The sequence below is a fragment of the Oryctolagus cuniculus genome, chromosome 6 (genome assembly GCF_964237555.1).
Source record: "Oryctolagus cuniculus chromosome 6, mOryCun1.1, whole genome shotgun sequence".
Taxonomy (NCBI): Eukaryota; Metazoa; Chordata; class Mammalia; order Lagomorpha; family Leporidae; genus Oryctolagus; species Oryctolagus cuniculus.
Genome location: NC_091437.1, coordinates 9,056,754 through 9,084,498, shown reverse-complemented (window position 1 = coordinate 9,084,498; position 27,745 = coordinate 9,056,754). Strand labels below are relative to the sequence as shown.

At 40.3% G+C, this 27,745-nt stretch overlaps 1 protein-coding gene across 9 annotated transcripts in view; it reads right to left on the bottom strand.

Moving 5' to 3' along the window:
* DMXL1 (Dmx like 1) overlaps positions 1–27,745 on the bottom strand; it is a 171,307-nt gene that overhangs the window by 92,645 nt on the left and 50,917 nt on the right. For all 9 annotated transcript variants that reach the window (XM_070076024.1, XM_070076025.1, XM_070076026.1 and 6 more), the window contains 11 exons: positions 26,980–27,169; positions 24,988–25,156; positions 21,928–22,140; positions 18,489–18,742; positions 17,694–18,375; positions 17,483–17,604; positions 13,013–13,102; positions 12,828–12,930; positions 5,071–5,190; positions 4,571–4,792; positions 63–1,748 (listed from right to left, as the gene is read on the bottom strand). In XM_070076024.1, coding sequence (XP_069932125.1) covers positions 63–1,748; positions 4,571–4,792; positions 5,071–5,190; positions 12,828–12,930; positions 13,013–13,102; positions 17,483–17,604; positions 17,694–18,375; positions 18,489–18,742; positions 21,928–22,140; positions 24,988–25,156; positions 26,980–27,169 — 3,851 coding nt within the window. The remainder of the gene's footprint in view (positions 1–62; positions 1,749–4,570; positions 4,793–5,070; positions 5,191–12,827; positions 12,931–13,012; positions 13,103–17,482; positions 17,605–17,693; positions 18,376–18,488; positions 18,743–21,927; positions 22,141–24,987; positions 25,157–26,979; positions 27,170–27,745) is intronic.

Below are 27,745 nucleotides of genomic sequence, written 5' to 3'. Positions count from 1 at the left end.
CTAAGAAAACCAGTAAAAATACCACAGTTTTTCTTGCATTGCTGTACAGAACTTAGCTTTACCTTGGCTTCTGTCTCTGCTTTCTCCAATGTCAGTGCTCGTGGTTGCAATTGTATCTGCTACGGCCATCAGGGACATCTGTTCCATCCGAGTGAGTCCTGGCAAACTAGAGTGCAGTAAGTGTCCAGAAAGAACCCGGGCATGCTCAGGACCAAAGTAATTTGGACTGTATTGTGAAAGGTCAATGACTTTGGGCTTCATGTTTTCTTCATCTGTCTCTAATACATCAGTATCAGTCATTAGAGCTGGGGTCTGAAAAAGCTCATCATAACTTTCTTTTGACAATTGGTTGGATTTATTTAAGGTATTCTCATTACTAGACTTATCCAAAGATGAGTGGCAGCTATCATCATCCGCTGCAAGTAAGGCATACAGAGGAAGTGGGGGCACAGAATCTATTTCTGTGTAGTCCGTATTTTCAGCCTTGTTAAATGCCTGGGGGTCTCTGCTGGTGCTCCCACTAGCACTGATGGTGAGAGACCTGAGGCGGCGTTCATGATTGGATTCAGCCTCATTCAGAGCCACGACTTCCCCAGCAATGCACTTGACAAGGTGTGACAAAATGGCCTTTGCTCTCCGAACTCTGCCAAGGTCCATGAGTTCCAAAAGCTGCAGAGGGTGGTACTGAGGTAAAGTTGGGGAAAGAACATGAGCTGCTTCAAAAAGACCTGAATCTTCCATATCCACTGAAGGATCGAATGCCGTTTTCTTTCCACAGATCTTCTGGGCAAGACTGGTCATAGATCGAGTCAGAGTTTTTTTTGGAGGATGTAACCCAGAACTGGATGAGTTACTCTGTTTTATTAAACTTATTATAGAAGGAGTGCTCCCACTGAATGAATCTGTTACAACAGGTTCTTGCTTGGAAGATGGTTGCCACTGGGAATATACATGCATTTCACAATCCATTCCTACCACAAGGATGCCGTCCCGTACCCACGATAAGGAAACAGGAAAAGGTGGGGAGCCTTCTACAGAAGAAACCAAGTCCACACTTCGTAAAAGCACAAATTTGGAAAGAGGCACAACTCTAGTGCTCTCCCAGAGAGGAAAGGCCAGGCTTTCCTTACCACTCTGTTCTTGGACCTTGCCAGCCAGGGGTCCATACATAAAAAGTTTTGATCCAATTCCTACAGTCAGGATATGAGACCCATCTTCTCTAGACATCCAATCTAAGTGAACTAAATGCTTTGTGTTTAATGCAATACTCTCTTTACTGAATAAATATGCCTCTTGTTTATTATAGGCTACTAAATTGCTATCAATACTAATGCCAGAATCCAACACTGTGCTTAACTCATCTAAATGAATTGTCTGTTCAAGGACCCAACATGAACCTCCTGTGGACTCACATTCAAAAATACTTACATGCATCACAAAATCCTGAGATGACCTACTGCTAGATGTAGGCTGCTTGTAAGCTACCGCTAAACGATTTGTGTGTGCACAGCTCACTTCTACAGGCCTACCAGGTACAGTTAAACTACTATTGGTCTGAAGTCCATCTTCAATTAGTAATGGCCATTCTTCCCAAACATACACAAGATCCAGGTTTTCATTCTTTGATGTGGCAGATTCTCCTTTTGTTACCCTGCATCTCCAAAATCTTACTTTCTCATCTGAGCAGGAAGTTGCCAATAAGTAAGGAGCACTGCATGCAGGATATATGGAAGAAGAACTCAGATGTCCTAAAATGGAAAGAATCCAGTAACAAAAGGTCAAATCTGGTTAACATTTTGTTTTTGTAAACTAAAGTTTTTGGTCCTTTTGTATTAACTACTGTTAGGAGCCTGATACCTTATGAAGTATCAACAAGATCACTGAAAGGCCTTTAATGACATAAAAAATGTAAATAAGAAGAAAATACCATCAGAACCTAGACTTACAAGGAAATGCTGAGAACACATACTTCAATTCCTGAATTCTCCAAATAAAGATCCTTTACCAAACACTCTCTTGGGCCAAAATCAACTGGACTATGGCAAAATTTAAAAACCTTACCTCTAGTCCTGACTCTCAATGCAGCATTCACTTCAAAACTAGCTGCCAGTTTTACCACTAGAACTTCCATTTTAAAGGTATTAAAACATTTTTAAAAATTTTCAACACTTATTGGCTCCTTTCCTTTCCTATTTTTCAGTGCAATGTGAATAGCTCATGGTTACCTATCAAACAGTCACATTAAAGGGCCTTTCCTGAGTGAGGTGTACTTGACATCACTGGTGTGGAGCAGTTTCCTAAAGGGAAGTTAACAAACACTTAAATCTAAAGGAATCACATATAGTGTCTTCTTTAAACAGGCATCTGCTAAACCGTTTTGTACAGGGTCAGACTATAATGACTATTTTAGGAGTTGTCACCTGAGGATTCAACTCTGCCACTATAGGACAGAAATATCTATATATAATAGTAAGAGAATAAATATGGCTGTGTTTCAACCAACCTTACATACGTATAAATTAAATATAAACAATTATATATAGAAATGTATATAGGACATTGACCATATTTTAGAAGTATATTTTACCATAACTGTAGTAAGGTATTCTTAAAAAGTCCTCAAGAAATACAGTAATATTACAAAAGGACACAAAAAGTATTATCCATGGGTTTCCCTGAGCTGTTCTGAACACAAAGAAAATATATTATACTTTCCAATACTATTGGTTTAAAAAAAAACTAACACTAAAAACCTTTCACCATATTCTACTCTTTTTGCCAAACCAAAAATGATAAAAAATTATAGTCACTTCTTCTTCTAAAGGATTTTTATTGAGACTTGCCTTAATAAATTACCTCCAGTTTCTCTATATTTGCTGTACTTTCTAAACTGCAGTTTAGTAGTAAAGATCATTACGCCCTGGCTAATGATGACAGCTCTTCAAATTTCAGCAATGCAAGTCATTCTTATTCAAATTTTAACTCTTGTTGCACTGAAGTCTTTTTTTTTATTAAAATATACAAAGAAGAATGTAAAAGTGGGCCCCGGTGGTGCTGTGGTGTAGTGGGTAAAGCTGTGACCTGCAGTGCCTGCATCCCATATGGGTGCGGGTTCGAGACCCAGCTGCTCCACTTCCAATCCAGCTCTCTGCTATGACCTGGGAAGGCAGTAGAAGATGGCCCAAGTCCTTGGGACCCTGCGCCCACGTGGGAGACCCGGAAGAAGTTCCAGGCTCCTGGCTTCAGATCGGTACAGCTCCAGCCATTACAGCCAAATGGAGAGTGAACCAGTGGATAGAAGAGCTCTCTCTTTCTCTGCCTCTCCTCTCTCTGTGTAATTCTGACTTTCAAGTAAATAAATCTTTCAAAAAAAAAAAAAAAAAAGAGAATGTAAAAGTAAGAACACTGTTAATATCTCTAACTCCTGTGAATATCACATCAGAAAAGATTAGATACTCGGTAATATGGGAAACTAAAAAACATTCAAAGTAATCAGTCTGCAGAGAAGAAGAAAAGAACAAATACCCACACTATGACTATTAAAAATAAAAGAAGGGAGGAACTGGGTGGTTTCAAAAATGGATTTTTAGTTTGCACAGGAGTTTCTTGATATCCCAGAACATTAGTTCCTGATCTTGTGCATTCTTAACAGTCACCTGGAAGGCTTCTCACCAGGCCCCAGGTCTTGCCCTAGACAGAAACCATGAGTAAGTACCTCTGGGGTTTGGCACATTTTTCATTTCTAAAAAGTTCCCAAGATATTGCTGCTAGTCTGGGGGCAATATTTGGAAAACTATTGCCACAAATAAGGATGGCAAATAGATAGCAGCAACTACACACTCAGAATCGTTCTTAATACCTGATTCCAGTCAGCTATTACCAATATAATTAAATTGACAGGGAAGAGGCAGTTATTTGATATAATGGTCAGACACAGTTAAAATGCCCACATTCCATATTGCACTTCATAGGTTCCAGTCCTAACTCTGCTCCCTTTCCAGCTTCCTGCTAATGCATATCCTAGGAGGCAGCACTTGATTGCTCAAGTAGCTGGGTCTCTGGCAGCCATTTGGGAAGCTTGGATTGGGTTTTTGGGCTTCGGGCTTCAGCCTGGTCCAGTCCCAGCCTTTGCATGCATTTAGGGAGTGAACAAGAGTATGGGAGTTCTCTAGCTCACTCTTTCCCTCTTTCTTTCCCACCCCTACCTCAAATAAAGAAATAGAAGTTCTTTTTTAAAACACTTGGCAAATAAGGTTTAAACTTAGTTAAAATCTCCATTCCATAAACTTTCACTTTGGCATCCCAAAAGCACAATAAAAATTTGTCTTAGAAACAAACATTTAAGATTAGAATTGTCTGACAAATGTCACAGTAGGCTGAAAGCAATGATAAATTTACATGTTCAATTTAACATAGTTAAACGTATGTTAACTATAATATATGTTATATGTTATATTATTTCCATTGCTACTTCTCTGTGGATTTAAGAGGTAGGTCCAAGACTTGCTTTTAAGCATCTGGTTAACACTCATGAGTTTCAAAGTAGTATCTTTTCATAAAACGTACAAACCTGCTGATGGCTTCACGCTGATTATCTCAACTCCTTCTGGCAAATCCAGCTCCTGGCTATACACCATCTCTGAAAACAGAGTTAACTTGCTGGTGCTCTGGAGATTTGCTCTGCAAGCCTGATACTTCTGTGAAAAAGGAGACGGGATCTTCTCTGGAGAAGGTGAATAGTGATCTTCTGGCTGCCAAACTGCTTCAGATTTTTTTTTATCTACTTTTTCATCTATAAAACATAAGAACAAAAAACTAGTAGGGGATATGGTTCCCTATAAATATTATAAACTGCTACATTTTATAATCCTAAACTGTATTACACAATATAAAACAGTATACATAGTAATATGATCTTTTACAGCAAAAAATTAACTTTGGTACTTTATTTAATTGAATAAGTTATAATTATCACCATGAAATATGAATGGTTTTAAGAAATACTCCTTTAACTATCTAATCTTGTATAATTTGTTAATTTAGGCCTGAAGTTTTAAAAAAAAAACTCACCCAATGAGACAGGAACTGACTTTAAATGTAAATTCCACATGTGTAACAGTGAACGGTTCTCTTGAGTACACTCTATTACAACTAGGTAGAATTTTTCAGAAAATCCTTTAGGTGAGCTGCCTGTTGGAATTAATGATATTTTTTACTATTAACATGAATAAAGGAGATAACTTACTAAATATATCAAATTAAAATAACTGAATTTTAAAAAGAAACATAAAAATATTTACCTAGGATTTGAAATACGGTGGCATTACAGAAATTATTTCACTTTTTACCACATGAGTTTGTACTAACAATTTTTTTTTAAGATTTATTTATTTATTTGAAAGTCAGAGTTACAGATAGGGAGAGACACAAAGAAAGAGAGAGGTATTTCATCTGCTGATTCACACCCCAAGTGATCCCAACAGCCATGGCTGAGCCAGGCCGAAGCCATGAACCAGGAGCTTCATCTGCGTGCCCATTTGAGTGGTGGGGCTGAAGCACTTGGGTCACCTTCCACTGTTTTTACCAAGATACCAGCAGGGAGCTGGACTGGAAGTGGATCAACCAAGACATGAACCGACACCCATGTGATAACAGTGTCCCAGGCAGCAGCTTTGCCTGCCTCGCCACAATGCCAGCCCCCAAGTTTTAATTCTATTTATATTTATGTCAGGCTTAAATTTAATTTTCAAATTGATAGGTTTAAAAGTCATATATTATAGTCTTCACTATCAAGTTGTTCACATACATTAGACCATATTAAGTGGGCAATTTCTAAAGAGGTAGAACTATGTGATACCTACTTTAAGTCAACATATGATAAAAACTGTGTGGCCAAACTTTTTCAAAGTAAGTTCTGTAATTGAATGTCCTATTCATGATGTTTACCTAATGATCAAAACAGAAGTATTCATTCTGTAACGTAAGGGAAGTTTTCTTATCCCACACTGTATAAATGGTATACAAGTTGCTCAAAATAAATACATAAGTGTAATTTTCTAATATGTAACATAAAATCTAGTAGTTCATCTTCAAATGTTTTGTAGAAGTCAGTAGTAAAGCTATCAGATCTTCCTTGATGTAAGAGCTTTTTTTGAAAAATTTATTTATTTGAAATGCAGAGTTTTTTTTTTTCATTTTCAATTATCTTTATATACAGAAGATCGATTTAGTATATATTAAGTAAAGATTTCATCAGTTTGCACCCACACAGAACATAAAGTGTAAAATGCTGTTTCAGTACTAGTTATAGCATTACTTCACATTGGACAACACATTAAGGACAGAGATCCCACATGAGGAATAAGTACACAGTGACTCCTGTTGTTGACTTAACAATTTGACACTCTTGTTTATGGCGTCAGTAATCTCCCTAGGCTCTAGTCATGAGTTGCCAAGGCTATGGAAGCCTTTTGAGTTTGCCGACTTCGATCTTATTCAGACAGGGTCATAGTCAAAGTGGAAGTTCTCTCCTCCCTTCAGAGAAAGGTACCTCCTTCTTTGATGGCCCCATTCTTTCCACTGGGATCTCACTCACAGAGATCTTTCATTTAGGTTTTTTTTTTTTTTTTTTTTTTTTTTTTTTTGCCATAGTGTCTTGGCTTTCCATGCCTAAAATACTCTCATGGGCTCTTCAGCCATATCCGAATGCCTTAAGGGCTGATTCTGAGGCCAGAGTGCTGTTTAGGACATCTGCCATTCTATGAGTCTGCTGTGTATCCCGCTTCCCATGTTGGATCGTTCTCTCCCTTTTTGATTCTATCAGTATTAGCAGACACTAGTCTTGTTTGTGTGATCCCTTTGACTCTTAGACCTATCAGTATGATCAATTGTGAACTGAAATTGATCACGTGGACTAGTGAGATGGCACTGATACATGCAACCTTGATGGGATTGTATTGGGATCCCCTGGCACATTTCTAACACCAAGTATGATTGAGTATGTCCCAAACTGTACATCTCCTCCCTCTCTTATTCCCACGCTTATATTTAACAGGGATCACTTTTCAGTTAAATTTAAAAACCTAAGAATAATTGTATGTTAATTACAGAGTTCAACCAATAGTATTAACTAGAACAAAAACACTGGCCCTGACAGAAGACTTTTAATCTCACTACTTGTTATGGTTTTATTCAGACTGTATCTTCTTGATTTAATCTTGGTAGATTGTATTAATCCAAGAATTTATTCATTTTACTGAGCTTTTCACAGCAGTTTCTTATGATCATTGGTACTTCAGTGGTGTCAGTTGGAAAATTCAGGAACTGAAGTACGTGTTCTCAGCATTTCCTTTTTATTTATTTATTTATTTATTTATTTATTTATTTTTTATTTTTTGACAGGCAGAGTGGACAGTGAGAGAGAGAGAGACAGAGAGAAAGGTCTTCCTTTTGCCGTTGGTTCACCCTCCAATGGCCGCCGCGGCCGCCGCGCTGCGGCCGGCGCACCGCGCTGATCAGATGGCAGGAGCCAGGAGCCAGGTGCTTTTCCTGGTCTCCCATGGGGTGCAGGGCCCAAGCACCTGGGCCATCCTCCACTGCACTCCCTGGCCACAGCAGAGAGCTGGCCTGGAAGAGGGGCAACCGGGATGTCGCTCCCCGTCTTCATGGGGGAACGACACAGGACCCTGCGCTGTTCTTTTGTCTGCTCGGCCCTCCCCGGGTTTGCTGCTGGTTCTTCCCGGGTTGGCTACTATCACTTCCACCTCCGTGGAAGGGCAGTTCCCCCTGGCCGCATTCCCCACTTCCGCAGGGGAGCGGCACACCGCCGGCCGGCTCTCTCGGGGGCTGCACGGTTTCCCTTAGATGTTCCCCATAGATGTTCCTGGTGCATGCCGTCTCTCTCCTCCTTTATAGTCCTCCTCCGCCAATCCCAACTCGGCTGCCCACACGCCGAGTACGCTGCTCTCCAATCAGGAGCAAGTCCTACAGTTTATTGGTTGAACTGGAGGCAGCTGTGTAAAAGCTGTTTACTTCTCTCCCAGCGCCATATTGTGGGAGAGCAGATGCATAGAATAAGTCTTAATTCCAGTAACTCAGTCCAGTCCAGTTTGCTCCCCACAGATCCCCCTTTCTTTTTATTTTTTGGCGTTGATACGCGCCTGTCTTCGGTGTCCCGCGGCACACACTCTGCTCTACTTGCTAGAGTTGCCACAGGCTCTTACAAGTCCTATCCATCAGGCAAACCGAATCCGGGCCCTCTCTTCGCCATGTTGTGAGGAGGTTTTTAGGCGCTGATGCATGCCTGTGTTCGGTGCCCTGCAGCGCATGCTCTGCTCTGCCTGCAGGGGCTTACAAGCTCTATCAGGCAAACCGAATCCAAGCCTTCTCATTGCCTTTTTGTGGGGAGGCCTTACTGATGTTAATTCGTGCCTGTCTTCGGTGACCTGCGGCGCATAAGCTGCTAGCCGCCGCAGGTGCTCATCGTACTCATCGCCTCCTTAATCAGGCAGACTGAATCCAAGCTTTCTCATTGCCATGTTGAGGGGAGGCCTTATTTTTCTCTATTTCTCTATCTCCGGGCATTCCTATTTCTCCCATTTTACTTCTGTCTGCCAACATTCCTATTTCTCTCACTTTACTTCTAAACTTCTGTTTCTCTTATCCCCGCAGCTTCCCGCTGCCCGCCCCGAGGCTGCTTCTCGGCGGCTTCCCAGCTGAGCCGCTTCAGCCTCTCTCATCTGCATGGCTCGGCTTTGCGCGGCTTGGCTTCACGCGCTCCGCAGTCTCCACGCCCTTCGCGTCTGCACCACGGCCTCGCGCCAGCCCCGTTCCCTATCTATTCACGCCCCGTGCTCTCTCTGCACGCGGCGGCTTCCGCGAGTAACACAGCGTAGCTTACGTGTCCGCCACTAGCATTCAATCTAAGTTCCCCGGGCTAGCCTGGCGAATTCAACCCAGCATACGTCTCCGCCCCACGGTTTGGCTTCCCGTCCTTTGCTCCCCGGGCTAATCAGACGGATCCCAACCAGGCTCACGTTTCAGCTTCTGGTTTCAACTTTTCGCCCCCTATTCCCGGGCTAACTTGAGAATCCCAAAGTGGCTTTCGTGTCCGCCTTGGCCTGCCCCCCACGGCTTCAATTTCCCTAACATTTTTCTCTACCCGGTATGTTTCCCCAAACTTTCCTCCAACGATATTCCTCCCTCATTTCTCCTGGCCTCTCCCCACAGTCCGCGTCCGAGTCTGTTTGTTCTAGCTTTCACTTTCGCTTTCGACCTTAGAGATTTCTCCCAGCTTCCCCCCGTAGTCCGTATCCGAGTCTATGCCTAGGCTTTCAATAGCTTCTTCCGGCACCCTTTTCGTCCGGCTTTTCCCTAGGCTGTTTGCTAGTCTCTCTCTCTGGTATTTTCCTGCTTCTTCCCGTTTCTTCCCTCCTAAGTTTGCTATCCGTCCTAGGTTTCCTATTCGAGCTAGGTTTCCTAATCCGAGTCACGGCACCATTATGTCGCTCCCCCTCTTCGTGGAGGAGCAACACAGGACCCTGCGCTGTTCTTTTGTCTGCTCGGCCCTCCCCGGGTTTGCTGCTGGTTCTTCCCGGGTTGGCTACTATCCCTTCCACCTCCGTGGAAGGGCAGTTCCCCCTGGCCGCATTCCCCACTTCCGCAGGGGAGCGGCACACCGCCGGCCGGCTCTCTCGGGGGCTGCACGGTTTCCCTTAGATGTTCCCCATAGATGTTCCTGGTGCATGCCGTCTCTCTCCTCCTTTATAGTCCTCCTCCGCCAATCCCAACTCGGCTGCCCACACGCCGAGTACGCTGCTCTCCAATTAGGAGCAAGTCCTACAGTTTATTGGTTGAACTGGAGGCAGCTGTGTAAAAGCTGTTTACTTCTCTCCCAGCGCCATATTGTGGGAGAGCAGATGCATAGAATAAGTCTTAATTCCAGTAACTCAGTCCAGTCCGGTTTGCTCCCCACACCGGGACAGAATCCGGCGCCCCAACCGGGACTAGAACCTGGTGTGCCGGCGCCGCTAGGCGGAGGATTAGCCTAGTGAGGCGCGGCGCCGGCCAGCATTTCCTTTTAAGTCTAGGTTCTGATGGTATTTTCTTCTTATTTACATTTTTTTTATGTCATTAAAGGCCTTTCAGTGTTCTTGGATGTATGTATATGGATTAATTTCTGGGTTCTCTATTTAACTTTATTGATTTCTGTGTTTGTTCTTTAAAAAATTTTTTAAAGCTTTTCACTTAATTATTTGAAAGGCAGAGTTACAGAGAGGCAGAGGCAGAGGCAGAGAGAGAGAGAGACAGAGCCATCTTCCACCTGCTGGTTCACTCCCCAAATGGCCATAACAACTGGAGCTGAGCCAAGCTGAAGCCAGGAGCCAGGAGCTAGGAGCTTCTTCCAGCTCTCCCACGTGGGTGCAGGGGCCCAAGGACTTGGACCATCTTCTACTGCTTTCTCATGCCATAGCAGAGAGCTGGACGAAAATGTCCAGACCATACACTGGAGTAAGGATAATCTCTTCAATAAATGGTGCTGCAAAACTAGAAGGATATATGTAGAAGAATGAAATTACATTCATAGCTTCCATACCCCTTCATATACAAAAATCAACTCAAGATGGATTGAAGACCTAAATTTAAGACCTGAGACTGCAAAGCTGCTGGGAAAAAATGTACTAGAAACTCTCTAAGACACTGGCATAGGTGACTAATTCTTGGATAAGATCCCCAAAGTACAGATAAGCAAAGCAAAACTAAACAAATAGGATTATACAGCCAGCGCTGTAGCACAGCGAGTTAACACCCTGGCCTGAAGCGCCGGACCTAGCTGCTCCACTTCCAACTCAGCTCTCTGCTATGGCCTGGGAAGGCAGTGGAGGATGGCTCAAGTCCTTGGGCCCCTGCACCCATGTGGGAGACCTAGAAGAAGCTCTTGCTGTAGGGCTTCAGATCAGTCCAGCTCCAGTCATTGCAGCCATTTGGGGAATGAATCAGTGGATGGGAGATCCCCCTCTTTCTCTCACTCTCTGCCTCTGCAACTCTGCCTTTCAAATAAATAAATAAATAAATATTTAAAAATAAAGTTACACTACTATAGCTTTAATTGTGATTATTTAAAAATTTACTGTACATGGGTGAAATGATAATCTTTTCATTTGACTACTGTTTACAGCCCTCCTCTATCTTTCTGCTGAACTAAGGTCTTTTAACTTGTTGATTTTTTAATGTAATAGATCATGAAGCCCTTGAATGTAATGTTACTATGTTACTGCAAAAAACTAAAAAAGGAGGAATGAAAAAAGGAAGGAAAGAAGGGAGGGAGGTAGGGAGTGTCATCTTATTTTTAGAATTTTATCTATAAACTACATTGAATCTGTATTAATATTGTATTAACATGAAAAAAATAAAGTACCAGAAAAAACTGCGAAGTAATGAATAAATAAAATCAATGGTCCACTACTGGCTGAAAAATAGGTATTTTAATGTCATATTTGAACCTAAACTTGCCTCACTTTTTAAAGTATCTGTTTTAAGGTTTTCAAAGAAGGAGGTACCTTTCTCTGAAGGGAGGAGAGAACCTCCACTTTGACTATGACTTTGTCTAAACAAGGTAAGAGTCGGAGAACTCAAAAGGCTTCCATAGCCTTGGAAACTCATGACTGGAGCATAGGGAGATTACTGATGCCATAGACAGGAGTGTCAATTTGTAAAGTCAACAACAGGAGTCACTGTGCACTTACTCCTCATGTAGGATCTCTGTCCTTAATGTGCTGTACATTGAGATTTAATGCTATAACGAGTACTCAAACAGTATATTTCACTTTGTGTTTCTATGGGGGTGCAAACTGTTGAAATCTTTACTTAATGTATACTAAACTGATCTTCTGTAAAAAAAAAAAAAAAAAAAAAAAAAAAAGAAATTATCAATTCCCAACTTGACTCTCACTGGGATTAAACATGACAATAGGTCTGATCTGATTTCATCATCATTTAAAAAATCATCTATTATTTTTCAATTTATGTTTCTGTGTGGGAGCAAACTGTTGAAATCTTTACTTAATGTATGCTAAACTGATCTTCTGTATATAAATAGAATCGAAATGAATCTTGAGGTGAATGGAAGGGGAGAGGGAGTGGGAAAGGGGAGGGTTGCGGGTGGGAGGGACGTTATGGGGGGGAAGCCATTGTAATCCATAAGCTGTACTTTGGAAATTTATATTCATTAAATAAAAGTTAAAAAAAATAAAGTATCTGTTTTATTAGAATAAAATTACTGATGAGGGAAAAGGGAAGAAAATGAAAGTGAATAAAATGAGCATGCAAATAGGATTGAGACTTTAAATTTAACTATTTGTAAAATATTAGGACATAAATTGATAAATACAACAACTATTGATTCTCAGATAACCCAGACCATCTTAATAACTAACTGTCCAAAACCACCATTGTTCCAGAATGAGGTTTTTTATTTTATTTAAGATACACAAATTTCATATATTTCATATATACAGATTTATATTCTTCATTATGTACAAAATTATGCCAAAAATGATGTCAATCAAAGAACATATTATCCAAATGGATAGCGTGAAACCATGAATGCCAAGAGTGCTCAAACACCAGTGAGAAACCTCTAATTTTTGTTCATGTTTACTTCCTGGTTAAGAAGAAGATACTGATATTTTGAAGATGACTAATCTCACCAATCTACACAGCACAATTTTAACTTCAGAAAGACAATGTGCAAACTGTGTCATTTCATATTTACTAACAACCTAATAAACTTCATATATTTCTCATTACATAAAAAAATATTTTTTTACCTGCATCAGACAAAATGCTATCTTTTCCCAGACTTTTCTTCTCAAGGTTATTCAAAATGAAGTCTTCTTGGAAAACATGAAGCAGCTGGGTTTTTCTGCCATGCTGAATGTAAATAAATACCAACATAAGTTGACACATACGATATTTAATACTAAGTAGCAAAAAAAAAAAAAAAGATACTTACAAGTTTGGTTATGGGATCTAAAGCAATGATACATCCTGGCCTGGCTGTTGATTGTTGACTAACAATGTTAAATACTTCACCAACAAACCTCTGTTCAAAAAAAAAAAAAAAAAAAAATCGGCATCTCATTCACCGAACAATTCAAAATTAATTAACAGCAAGTAACAAGAAATTTCAGATATAGCAGCTGAGTAATAACTATGTTCAAGCGTGGTTGAATAAAGTCCTTTTCAACTAAGAAAAGTCTAGGATTTCTACATCAAAGGAATTATGGAGAAGAGTTAAAGCTCAACTGGAACAGAAAACACCAAAAGCAATGGCTGGTAACTGTTATGTGAAGAAAATATTTAATATTTATAAATGTTAAAGACTGACATCAAACTCCAGGAGATCTTCTAAATTATTTTTAATGCATCATTTTTGCAAACATAAGGTTTAAGATTTATTTATTTGAAAAGCAAAGTTACAAACAGAAGAGACAGAGATATAGCTTTCCCATCCACAGGCTTACTCCTCAAATGCCCCCAACAGGCAGTGCCAGGCCCAGCTGAAGCCAGAAGCCAGGAACTCCACCCTGGTCTCCCACATGGGTAGCTGGAACCCAACCATTTTGGCTGACATATGCTGACTCCCAGGTGCATTAGCACCAATCTGGACCAAAAGCAAACGTGGGATCTGACTCCAGGCACTGTGATAGGGAATGTGCCTGTCTCAACTAGCAACTTAACCTGCTGCTCCACACCACCTGCCCCATACACCTTTATATGCTGACAACCACCTATTTCTTATTTTCCCTCTACTGGATCCCTAGACATCAAATAGGCATTGCAAAATTCAAATGTCTAAAGCGAGGCTCTTGAATCCCTCTGCCCCTCAAAACCTGCTACTTTTACCTTCTTATCTCAAGACAATTCTTCTCATCCTAATCCTGGCACAGGGTAAACCCTGGGAGTCGTCCACTTTCTTCCTACAGCCAGTCTAATAGTGACTATTTAACAATCAAAAGACATCCAGAATTGTGACCAATTCTTATCCCCTCTATCATTACCACTTGCTACCTTTCTAAACCCCTTTTTATCTTTTCTGGGCTTCTGAAATAGCTTCTTAAGTAAGTCTTTCTGATTCTACTTCTCTTTTCCATGTCTAATCTATACAGCCATTATAGGAATCCATTAAAACCCAAATCAGACCATATCAAACTATCACTCTCTTCGAGAGTTTCCAAGTTACTTAGAGTCAAAGCCAAAGTCAGCACAACAGCCTATGAGGCCTTGTATGATCTGGTCAGGCTTTCTGACCTGAGGCCCACTTGCTCTCCATCACACTTACTCGGCTGCAATCACATTGACCTCTGTGCTGTTCTGAACATGCTCTGGCCTCAGGGTCTTTGAACTGGCTATGCCTCTTCCAGCATCACTCCACCGACCTTTTACTAACCACACAGTAGTGGCCACTCTAACCTGCTTCAGGACTTTACTCAGTGGTACCTTCTCAGTGAAGCTTATTCCGGAGCTGCACCTTAGCTGGCTCTCCCTACTTCTTTCCTAACACTATCTCACCATTTGTTATTTGTTCATGGAAAGTTTCACTTCTGTGTTCTGGTATCTACCTTCACTAGAACATAATTACTATGATAGTCTTGTCCGTATCACATCTAAATCCTGAGCACTTTACATAACACATGATACAAAGAACCTCAGTAAACATACATACTTGCACTACTACACTATGTGTGTGTTTTGAAACTCCTTGTGTTCAAGCACCAGCCTTCTGGTGCAGCAGGTTAAGCTGCCACTCTCAATGCCAGCATCCTATATAAGCAAGAGTTTCAGTCCCAGCTGCTCCACTTCTGATCCAGCTCCCTGCTCATGCACCTAGAAAGGCAGCAGAAGATGGCCTGAATGCTTGGACCCCTGCCACCCCCATGAGACCCTGATGAAGCTCCTGGCTGCTCACTTTGGTCTGGCACAATTCTGACCATTGTAGCCATTTGGGGAGTGAATCAGTAGATGGAATCTCTCTTTTTCTCTTTCTCTGTAACTCTGCCTTTCAAACAAACAAATAAATCATTAACTCCCTCCCCTCAAAAAAAGGAAAAAACAAAACAAAGCCCTTCTGTTATGCAAAATTGGGCATTAAAAATAACTTATGAGAAAAATTAAAACATTCGTGCAACTTTATAACCAGGCATTAACAGGAACTTTAGTTGTCAGCTGAATAGACTACATACATGGCTCACTACAGCTGAAGGCTGCCTCTGGGGATAGTGAAAAACACTGACAACAAAAAGATGGAAATGCTTGCTTGCTGGAGGTGCTTAGACAACAAAGAAGGTTGCCATTAGTTGGGCCAGGATGAAATGTAGCTGTTGTAAGGCAAAAACTTAGCAAGGTTTTGAAAGGACTCCTGCCTGGGTCACCCAAACTGGACAGGAACAAAACCACTGGGGAAGACCAGACAACTCCAGGACCAGGATGAACAAGACTGAAATTTTTGGCCTAACATCTGGTCATGGAAATCCTGGCTACTGCCCACCCCCACGCCACCTCCGGCCTTGGCCCTGTAGCCTCCATCCTCCGGCTATTTCCCTTTGGGCCATGAATCTTTAATGTTGTCATTCATTTTGTCTTTCACAGAGTATACTCCATCCAGCTCCAGATGGTCATGAGACACAGCTTCCAGCCTATCCCTCAGACGTTATGACCAGTCCTCCGGACCATACAACAGAATCATTTCCCAAGCCACCTCTGGATACCACAGAAGAGATGGCAAGTGAAGTATACCCATAACCAGCTCAATGGCCATATGTCAGCTCTGAAGAAAATACAGAAGATGGACCTTCACTCATATGAACACTCATATCATATGAACACTCATAAGATCACGGGTTACTTCCTGAGTGGGGGGGATATGAAGGTAGTGAGGCAGACATGAGCCTATGTGCATGTGAGAGGCCAAAGAGAAATGGGAATTTCTGTGTAATCGAACAAAGTAGCAAGCTGGGAAGCAAACCAACATTTACATATCAATGTTGCCACTGGTTTTTGTTTTGTTTTGTTTTGTTTTTGACAGGCAGAGTTTAGACCTTGAGAGAGAGATAGAGAGACAGAGAGAAAGGTCTTCCTTCCATTGGTTCACCCCCCAAATGGCTGCTATGGCCGGAGCTACACTGATCTGAAGCCAGGAGCCAGGTGCTTCCTCCTGGTCTCCCATGCGGGTGCAGGGCCCAAGCACTTGGGCCATCCTCCACTGCCTTCCCGGGCCACAGCAGAGAGCTGGAATGGAAGAGGAGCAACCGGGACAGAATCCAGCACCCCAACCGGGACTAGAACCTGGGAAGCGGGTGCCACAGGCGGAGGATTAGCCCAGTGAGCCGCGGCGCCGGCCTGTTGCCACTGTTTAATAACCTGGATGGGTGGGTCCAAGTCTTCTCTCTGGGGAATCTCTCTTAGGAGAATCTCATCTGCCCTTCACCAAGGGGGCTATTGTCAAGTTCTGGGAAGCAATCCTTTCTGAAAGAGCCCTCCACTCAGCCCAATTCCAGAAAGGGTTTCATAGGGGGAGGAGAAAAGAGCCATACCCAACATCCATAAAAACTCTAGACTGAATACAGACTGAGCTCTCAGTTCTTTACTGAGATGCCCACCTGTTCTGTTTTTTGTTTTTTGTTTGTTTGTTTGTTTTTTACAGGTAGAGTTATAGACAGTGAGAGACAGAGAGAGACAGAAAGGTCTTCCTTCCATTGGTTCACTCCCCAAATGGCTGCCACAGCCGGAGCTGAGCTGATCAGAAGCCAGGAGCCAGGTGCTTCTCCCCAGTCTCCCATGCAGGTGCAGGGGCCCAAGCACTTGGGCCATCCTCCATTGCTTTCCCAGGCCATAGCAGAGAGCTGGACTGTAAGAGGAGCCACTGGGACCAGAACCCGGCACCCATATGGGATGCTGGAGCCACAGGCAGAGGATTAACCAAGTGAGCCACAGTGCCGGCCTCTGCCCATCTGTTCTGTAACGTGTACTCTCTTCATTAAACTTTGCTAGCATGCCTACCATTAAAAAAAAAAAAAAAAAGACTCCTCACAGGATTGCAAAAAAGTTGAGGCCTTTTTCCTTTCACACTTAACATAATAACTCTACTCTTGTTATCCTACCTCCCTTTGCCTAGACAAAAAAATGCAGGTCAATCAACATAATTTCCACATCATACTGCTAGTAGTCCCCAGTTTTCTATAAGCAAAGAGGTAGTAGACTAGGTTCTAATTCATGAATAAAGGAAAGAAACTATTTATTTTAAAAAGAGCTTAGAATCACTTAATGTCACAATATAAATGAGACTCAGATAAAATTACAAAGATACACATGTTTATTACAAATTATGTGTCAGAATTCTAGAACATGTCCAATAAGTATAAAGTATTAAAAATGTACTATAAAAACATAGTATTTTAAACCATATTTATAAGTTATTACTTACAGAAATTTCAGGGTTGGAAAGTTCACATAAAAGTTTCTTAGCATCAATGACTGCTTCATATAATCTCAGATACTGTCCATCACTTGCTACAAAGCATGCACTAGGAGAGTTGCAGTATGCACCTATGAAGTATTTATAAACATTTAAAATTGAGCCCATTAGTGATAGTGTCAGAAAGCCTAAATTACTGAAATAAAATCAGACTTCTTACCTAGACAGTAACTGGGTATAAGAGTGGGCAGCCATGCCACATTGGAAAAGGCAGAAACATGCAGAGAGTTTATCCGGGCAAGTTCAGAAACTCCTCCAGAAAAAGACAATGGCCCAACTGGATCTACCCTCCAAAGAATAAGTTCACTATAAACTGCATTGGGATCCTGGAATGCCATATCAACAGTGCTTTTATTTTGTTGTGTCAAAGAACACTCTTCAATATTTACAGCATAAGGTTGCTTTGGGTTATCGACATCTGGCGTCCTTAACGCATTATGATGGGATGTTGTCAGTAATAATGGTAATACTGAATGGCAAGCTAAATCATTCAGATGAAAGCGATGGCCACAATATCTGGATTTGTGGGAAATACTGAGAACTGTAGAAAAAGCGGATTCTTCAGCAAAACTAACCAGCCATTGGTTCAGAGACCCATCATCGTGTTTTGAAATCATCATAACATTAGGAGTAAAAATACTTAATTTTAAACTAGTTGATGATTTATTGTGACCAGAAGAGATAAGCATTGATGTGGAGCGAGTGAGGCCAGAAGGTTTCTGCTTCCCTTGTTGAATAGCCAAGTCAACATTCTTGGTACACGCATACATCACTATGCTTTTACAGAGAGAGTTTGCATCACCTGTGGGAAAAGCTACAGGTATTCTGGAAACAAACGACACCTGGAATTAAGAAAGCAATCATTAGAACATGTAAAATTACACAAAAAGGTATCAATAAACAGTAACTACATAAAAAAAAAAAAGAAGTAGCTCTTCAGAGATCTTAATAGTACCTGCACTTGACGAAACATTCCAGGCTGGTATTCATCCAGCCAATCCACATGCCAAACTAGCAAGGAACCATCCATGGGATGTATACTGAAAAGCATGTCAGCATTTTTACTCCACTCAGACAGAAGTATTTCGATCTGATGATCAATGGCAGCTGACGGTAATGGTGCAAAACTTAAGTTTGGTACCATTTTATCACTGCCTGATTCCTTCTTTTCATGATTTATTTTCACATCATCAACATCATCATCCATTTCTGTAAGCAAAACAGTTCATGAACCAAGTAAATACGCTTTTACATCACACTATGACTATAAATTAAGAAATACCTTTACACATGCAATCAAGTCGAAAAATGAAGTTTTTTGTATTAACAAGAAATAGGCACCCTTTCTAAAAAAAAAAAAAAAAAAAAAACTCCAGAAATATAGGATCATTGGAAGGACAACAGGACTGAGGCAACAAATTACTGGTAAAAGGACTGACATTCAAGTGGAAAATAAGTAAACTGGCTTCTACACCCAGATGTCCCACAGTCAACCACTCAGCAAACTATCTACTACTTGTCAGGACCTCAGTTTTACTCATGCTAAAACAAGGGAGCTGCAACAGGGTCTATAATTCTGGAACTGGATTTTCAAAATTTATTATTTGAATGCAATCTGTCCTTTGTTCTGTATACCAGATTTATCCAAACCCAAGTATCCAAGTTATCCCCAGGTACATGCACTTAAAACTGATGCAACATCTTAAAAAAGCCATCATAAAGAAATACATTTATAGTGTACAATTTCCAGATTTCCTTTCACATATTAGTAAAAGTAAATCTGAATATTAATTTATTGATATAGATAAATATGTATATTTCCACCTCTTTCAAAAATTCCAGTCCCCACTTCCTCTCCCAACTCCTGGTTAGGAATACAGAGACTTTCTCTAAATAAAGTATGAGGGGTCTGCACTGTGGTACAGCAGGCTAAGCCACCGCCAGCAACACTAGGATCCCATCTGGGCATCAGTTTCTGCCCCAGCTGCTCCACTTCCCATCTGGCTACCTGCTAATGCCCCTGGGAGACCAGCAGCAGATGGCTCAAGTGATTGGACCCCTGCTGCCCACATGGGAGAACCAGATAAATTTCCAGGCTTCTGGCTTTGGCCTGGCCTAGATCTGGCTATGACGGCCATTTGGGGAGTGAATCAAAGGATGGAAGATCCCCGTCTCTCCCTCACTCTGTGATTCTGTCTTTCAAATAAATACAAACAAATCTTTAAAAAAATAAAGCATGAGTATTTTTTGGCTAGTTAATGGATTAAAACAAAGACCAGACACACTAATAAATATGAAACAAAAAATAACAGAAAATTAGGCAAAGTGCACAAAACGGAAAGTCAAAAAAGGGTTAAAATAAAAAAGATACTCATTCTGTCCAATTTATAAAACAAAATGCAAAATAAAACAGATGCCTTTTTCCCTCATCAACTGACAAAAAAAGTAATGTAATTATAAAAGGATCCAGTATTGGCAAAGATGTGGAAGTATGAGTATGAACTGGAAAAACATTTTTGGAGGGCAATTTATCAGAAGTTACTGATACTTAAAATTTGTATACTCCCTGGTAATTACACATCTAGAAATCTATGTCACAGAAAAAAATGATACAAAGAAGAAAAGACATATGATTATACCATTACTAGTGAAAAACAATGTCAATCAACTTAAATATCTATCATTAGAGGAGTTCTTAAAGTTTTCTCTTAGATATCGAATACTAAAAATAAGTGAGATGATAAAATGCTCATTACCGAATGAAAACAAGTTGCCGGGTGGGTATTGTAGCACAGCAGGTAAAGCCACTGCTTGGAATGCCTGCATCCCATATCATAGTGCCTAGAATCAAGCCCTACCTCCATGTCCAATTCTGCTTCCTGCTAATACGCCCGGGAGGCAGGAGATGATGGCCCTGCTACCCACATGGGAGACCTGGATTGAGTTCCTAGCTACTGGCTTCAGTTTTGTACAGCCCCAGATGCTGCCAGCATTTAGGGAGTGAACTTGCAGATAAAGATCTCTCTAATTCTCTGCCTTTCAAATAAATTAATAAACAAAAGTTTAAAGATAAAATGTTTAAAATGAAGTTGTGGGGGTGGCACTGTGGTGTAGCAGGTAAAGCCACTGCCTGCAGTGCCGGCATCCCATATGGGCATCAATTCAAGTCCCAGCTACTCCTCTTCCGATCCACCTCTCTGCTGTGGCATGGGAAAGCAGTAGAAGATGGCCCAACTCCTTGGACACCTTTACCCATGTGGGAGACCCAGAGGAGGCTCCCGGTTCCTAGCTTCAGATTGGCACAGCTCCAGCCATTGTGGCCATCTGGGGAGTGAGCCAGTGGATGGAAGACTTTTCTCTCTCTCTCTCTCACTTGGCCTCTCTGTAATTCTGCCTTTCAAACAAATAAATTAAAAAAAAAAAAAAAAAAGTTATATAACATTTATTTTTGTACAAAAATGAACACCCATATTATAACATCTATTTTTGTATAAAAATGAACACCCATAATATAACTTAAAAAAAACTTTATACATATGTGGGTAATGCACGAAGTTCATAAAAAAAGAAATTAAAAGATAAGTTTACTTTGGTGCAAAAGATCTGAAATCCTCAAGCACAGTTTTTTTCAAAACATGCTTTTTCCATGAACTCTTTGAAGACTCCTGTGCGAGCATAGAAAAGAATCAATCTGGAAGGAAACTCTTCAAACTTAACCATGTAGAAACTTTTAAACTTGTCTGTACTATGTACTATTTGATTATGTAAAAATCTTATAATTAAAACAAAATTTTAAAAAACAGAGCATTCATGAACTACAGAATCTGGCAGACATAACCAGGTGCCTGCCAGTTTCAGAGCACCTGGCTTCCCAGTTCAGGACCGTATGGGGTTCTTGGCCAGTTTTGCAGATGGAATGAAGGGAAAGGTGACGTGTGTTGATTCTGGGTCTAGGCAGCTTCTGCCTCTCTCCCTACTGGAATACCGGTAGAGGAATTTAAGGCTCTAGGTACAAAGCTTCTCAGACTTCACGTATGTAAAAATCACCTGAAGATTTTATTCAACTGCAGTTCCAGTTTTGTAGTGTGTGCAGCCCGAGATCATGCATTGCTAACAAGCTCACGGATATTGCAACGCTGCTAACCCACAGATGGACCTTCCAGTGTCTTCCCAGGAACGACAAAATCTCACAAATGGAGAACCTCAAGTCCTAATATCACCATGTGGAAGAAAACCTCCCGCAACAGGCCATGTACAGACTGTTAAATGAGTTAGTCCATATCTGTATTAGGCACTGTAATTTGGGAGTTTCTGACAGCATCAGTTTTACCCTAATGCAAAACCTTTCATTGTTTTGAACAAAATTTAAATTTTTTTTTTCCTTAAAGCATTACCTTCATCAGATTTTACATCTGTCTGATTACAGTCCTCTCCACTGGCCTCAGAAGATGGCTGTTCACAACTTTTTCTAAGTTGCTGTAAAAACACTTCCATGGACAAAGTAAAATGCAGCTCTTTATTGTTTAGCCAGTGTACCACAAAAGGTCCCCTCTTCTCTTCATTTTCACTTAAACTCAGAGATGTAATAGATGGGAGAAGTGGAATGTCTATAAAAGAAGAAAATCACAAAATTAAAAGTTTTACCATTCTAACATCAAAATACCCTTGTCTCATATTTTGATTACTTACTGTTATTTATCTTTTCTTTGGCTGACAAAGTCTTTCACTATTTAACTTTATTCTATTTTGAGGTTTTTTTGAAAACGACTATTTTTAGAGTAGTTTGAGGTACACAGCAATATTCACAAAAATGTACAGAGACAACTGTATGTTCTCCATCCCTACATGTGCAGTCTCTCCCCCATTATCAGCCTCTGCCACTGGTTGTACCCCAGTAGTAGTTGAATACTCTACAATGACACAGCTCTATCACCCAGAGTCCATTGTTGAGTTCATTCATGGTGTTGTACATTCTATAGGTTTGAATAAATTTATAAAGAAATTACATTTATCTTTAAACTGTTTAAACCAATAAATAAACTTCTAATGCAATGTTTGCCACTATTTTAAAATTTTTAAAAATTATTTATTTGAGAGAGAGAGTGAGACTGAGAAAGAGAGCTTCTTTCCACTGGTTCATTTCCCAGATGTCCACAACGACCCCAGGCCAAACTCAATCCAAGTCTCCCACACAGGTGGCAGGAACCCAGTCACTTCAGCCATCACTACTGCTTCTTAGCATCTGCATTAGCAAGAAACTGGAGTCAAGAGTGGGAGCCAACTGTCAAATCCATGCACTCTGATATGTAACACAGGCATTTTAACCAGCATCTTAACTACTAGACCAAACTCTTGCCTTGCCACTATTATTATGAATGGTAACATATTTAAAAGCCTACTTTAACAGGTCTATTACAAAGGAGATAAAATTATATACTCCAGGCCATATAGCATTACTGCATTAGTCATTCACATTGGTTTTCATCATTAAAAAATATTTTCATGAGCAAACACTTCTATAATTTGCAGGACTGTTAATGGATATGTCTTAATTTATCAGAAATCTTGGTAACGAGCATATTTTACCCTGATCTACATAGAAAAGTTGACGCCAAAGGAATTAATGATAGATGTATTTGAATAACAACAATTTAATTTTTTTTAGCCAACAGTGGCATATGTACCCTAACTCCTTTAAAATGACCTAACCACCTAATTTAAAAATGATATTGATTATTTAATAGCATTAAGATTGGAGTTCCCTTCTCGTGTTCAAGGAAAGCATTCAAGACAGACCATGCTGGCTAAAAAATAAGACTTGTCCCTCGGTATTACTTTAGATATAATGGCTACATTAAGGATACAGAAGTATAAATCCTGTCACTTGTAGCAAATTACAATCCCTAATAATGAAACTAAAGAAAAACATTAATTCTATATTAAGTCAAACCTGCATCATGCTGATATCTGCAGAACTGTAAAGGCTGGAATGGATTCAGGAAATGTAAATAATTTTCTCTAAAATAAACCTAATTATTTAAAGGAAAGATAATGATTCTGAATTATCTACTCCTATAATTTATCCATCATTAGATACCAATATAAAGATATTGTAGGAGATGAGTGCTCAAGGAAAGGACACACGTTCCCCCACTGCCTCCACTGGAGGCATGTTCTCCACGTGGACAGATACACACAATTCAATAGCTTCAGTCTTTCACTACACATTCCTTAAATAAATATTAACAATTATAATAATTAATAATAATTATACTATGCCTCCTGCCTGATTATAGACTTCCTGACAGGAGGACCACACCCATTCTGATCACTACTATGTCTGCAGCTCACACCATCACCCTCGTTCCCAATCAGGACAGACGAGGCACTCAGTCAAAGGTCATCCCAAGACTAGTTTTAAGGAAGAGGATTCTCCTTAAAGTCCAACTTAACTTCTAAGAATATTTTATTTTGATCAGCACTACGTTTTCCTTAGAGACCTGCCATCTAAAGAAAGATTTTAGAATTCTCCTTATTAGAAACTAGTAAAGGAAAAGGCACCTTGGAACTCAGGGTCCATTTTTCAGTAACTCCTTAGCTTTTTACATTAAAGTGAAAATACAACCCTTCTTTATTCTCATAACATAAATTATTCCACTGACCTTAGAGTTAACTCTGGGCATTATAACCACTCTTGATTTAAGTTTTTGATAAAGATGATGGTCTATAATATTTTAGTTTCATTTTGCTTTATAGATTCTATTAAATTTAAGACTGCTGTCAACAAATGTAAGCTAAGAAGGTCAATAAGCATTTTTATTCCTACCACAAGTCTCTATACTTCAACTTATCACAGCACTTCTCTCTTGGATGAATAAAACTCTATTCAAGTAGCTCATGGACCATTCTTTGAAGAATGTATTGCTGCAAATCCCGTATGCTCCACAGAAACAGGTTATGCTTAATTTATACTTAAGAATATTCCATAAAATACAAAAACTAATCAGTAGTGTTAACTGAAGAGTACAATTTATCAACTATAAAAATCTATCGACTTGGGGCTGGTGCTGTGGCATAGCGTGTAAAGCCACCACATGGAATGCTAACACTCCATATGTGCGCCGGTTCAAATCCCGGTTGCTCCACTTCCAATCCAGCTCTCTTCTATGGTCTTGGAAAGCAGTAGAGGATGGCCCAAGTCCTTGGGCCCCTCCATAGGAGGCCCGGAAGAAGCTCCTTGCTCCTAGCACTGGGTCTGTGCAGCTCCGGCCGTTAAGGCCATCTGGGAAGTGAACCAGTGATGGAAGTCTTCTCTCTCTTTCTCGCTCTCTCTCTCTCTGCCTCTGCTTCTCTGTAACTCTGCCTTTGAAATAAATAAATCTTTAAAAGTTAAATAAATAATTAAAACCTACCTACTCCATTTAAAAGACACATTTAGAACAATGTTGTGTTACCTGTGGCTGGATTGATGCTGGCTGCAATATGAAAGTGGCAAAGTGCATTGGCATGCAGTGGAGTGTTCCTGTGGACAAGATGTGGATCCTGCTGATGGGGCAGATATCCGGTATTGGCTACCAATGCAAGTGATTTCCTATGACCTCTACGAAAGTGTCTCAGATTTACCTGTGTGAACAGAAACAAAGTAAAACTACAGCCTCCATGGTTAAAAGTTGTATGTGTGTAGGCTACATATAATTGTTAGGAGTTACACAGATCCTATTTCATATAATTATATTTTAAAATACCTTTCAATATTTTTTGTATAGAAATTTGAATCATGAGTAAGCACTAGGCTCTCTCTCTACTTTAACATAATAATTTGTCACTTTGATTGGTATGTTCTCTTTAAAACTAAAAAAGGTTTTTCCAATAATGTTTCTTGAACAAGGATGTCCCTGTGACCATGAAAAACTGAATACTATCATGCATCAGGACATTCCATAATCGACAAAGAATTTTAACATGGATCATTTCATTTGATTTCATGAGGCAGAAAGCCTAAGTACTATTATTCTCATCTTTCATACCACATAACAGCTTATACAGAATCCAAGGTCACCTAGCTTTTAAGAAACAGAGCTAAAAGTAAAACAAGGCTTCAGGTTCCCATGGTCAAGGACTTCTTTCAGCTATTTTTAAATATAAGCATTTTATTCATTGTTGAGTAACCTTGCACTATGTATTTAACTACAGAACATTACTCAGTTTTTAAGTTTCCCCATATTCATACAATGCATTCAAAGATAAGTCAGTTTTAAATCATCTCCTGTTTTCAGTATTAAGAAAATAATAAGAAAAATCTATACTACCATTGTGTTTTGAGTTAGCCCAAACATCAAAAAAACTTTTCCAGGGCCAGTGTTGGGGTACAGCAGGTTAAGCTGCTGCTTGCAACACCAGCATCCTACATCAGAGCACTGGTTCAAGTCCCAGCTGCTCCATTTCTGATCCACCTTCCTGCTAATGTGCCTGGGATGCCCCAAGTGCTTGAGCCTCGGCCAACCACATGGGAGACCCAGCAGGAGCTCTGGGCTCCTAGTTTCGAACTGGCCTAGCCCCAGCCATTGCAGCTAATTGGTAGTGAACCAACAGATGAAATCTCTCTCTCCAATTCTGCTTTTCAAACAAATCAAATACTTTTTTAATCTAAAAAAAATGATATTGCGGCCGGCGCCGTGGCTCACTAGGCTAATCCTCCGCCTTGCGGCGCCGGCACACCGGGTTCTAGTCCCGGTCGGGGCGCCGGATTCTGTCCCGGTTGCCCCTCTTCCAGGCCAGCTCTCTGCTATGGCCAGGGAGTGCAGTGGAGGATGGCCCAGGTGCTTGGGCCCTGCACCCCATGGGAGACCAGGAAAAGCACCTGGATCCTGGCTCCTGCCATCGGATCAGCGCGGTGCGCCGGCCACGGCGGCCATTGGAGGGTGAACCAACGGCAAAAAGGAAGACCTTTCTCTCTGTCTCTCTCTCTCACTGTCCACTCTGCCTGTCAAAAATAAAAAAAAAAAAAAAATAAAAAAATAAAAAAATAAAAAAAATGATATTGCTTTTCAACACTAATTAGTAAAACAAAGACTTCAAGTTGAGGGGGATTCTAAAGATAACAAATGTTATCACAGAATATGACAAACTACTCTATTCCAAGTTCCATGGAAGACAAAATAAATATTATTACAGTCTTTGCATTCTCAGATTTTATTTTTCTTCATCTAAGTCAACTGTAATTATCCTTTTCTTATAATCAGTTAACTTAAGATTATCTTCAAAATTATAGGCAGTTTTATGCTCTAAAATCTTTATGTAGTTTTTAAACCAAATAAAACTAAAATAATTTCTGTGAACTCTCTTCTTGATAGATTTTTTAATACTACTACTAATGTTACCAAAAAAGGCAACATATAACCAAGTTTTAGAACTTACAGCATATTACATCTTAAAAAAGCACTTACTTCTATAGCATTTTGAACTCGCTCTTTATTAGAAGCATTCCTCTTGAAGTTATTTGTTAAATTAACTGGCTCAGTCCAATGGCTGCAGTCACCTCCATACAGCAAACAATCATTTGGTAAAAATGTCTCCACCCAGAGACGACACACATTATCTTTGCAGCAGGTCAACAGTACATTACATACCGAAGCCCTAAGAATAAAAAGATGTTATAAATAAAAATACAAACTTCATGCAGTATCAGATATTCTATAATGTTGCTATAATTATTCAAATGCACACATGAAGTTAGCAATGTAAAACATATTAATATACACAGACCACATCACAGCAAAAGCATGCCAATCTATTTCATTCCTGCCCAGAACTTAGACTTCCTTTTTCAGTTAAGATTTTAACATATAAAGAAGGAAGATCAAGCCATAATCTCTCAGCTGACAAGCAATATAACAGTTACATCACAGGGCAGGTATTGTGGTATAGGAGGTTAAGCCACCACTTGGGATGCCTGCACTTCATACTGGAGTGCCTGATTCACGTTGAGGCTACTGTAAGTTACCAACCCAGCTTCCTGCTAGTGTGCCTAGGAGACAAAGAATGATGGCCCGAGTATTTAGTTTCCTGTCGCCCACATGTGAGACCTAGATGAAGTTCCTAGCACATGGCTTTACCATGGCTGTTGTTGCCATTTGGGGAGTGAACCAATGCAAGATATCTCAGTATGTGTCTCTCTGTGTGTCTGTGTCTGTCTCTGTCTTTCTCTGTCAC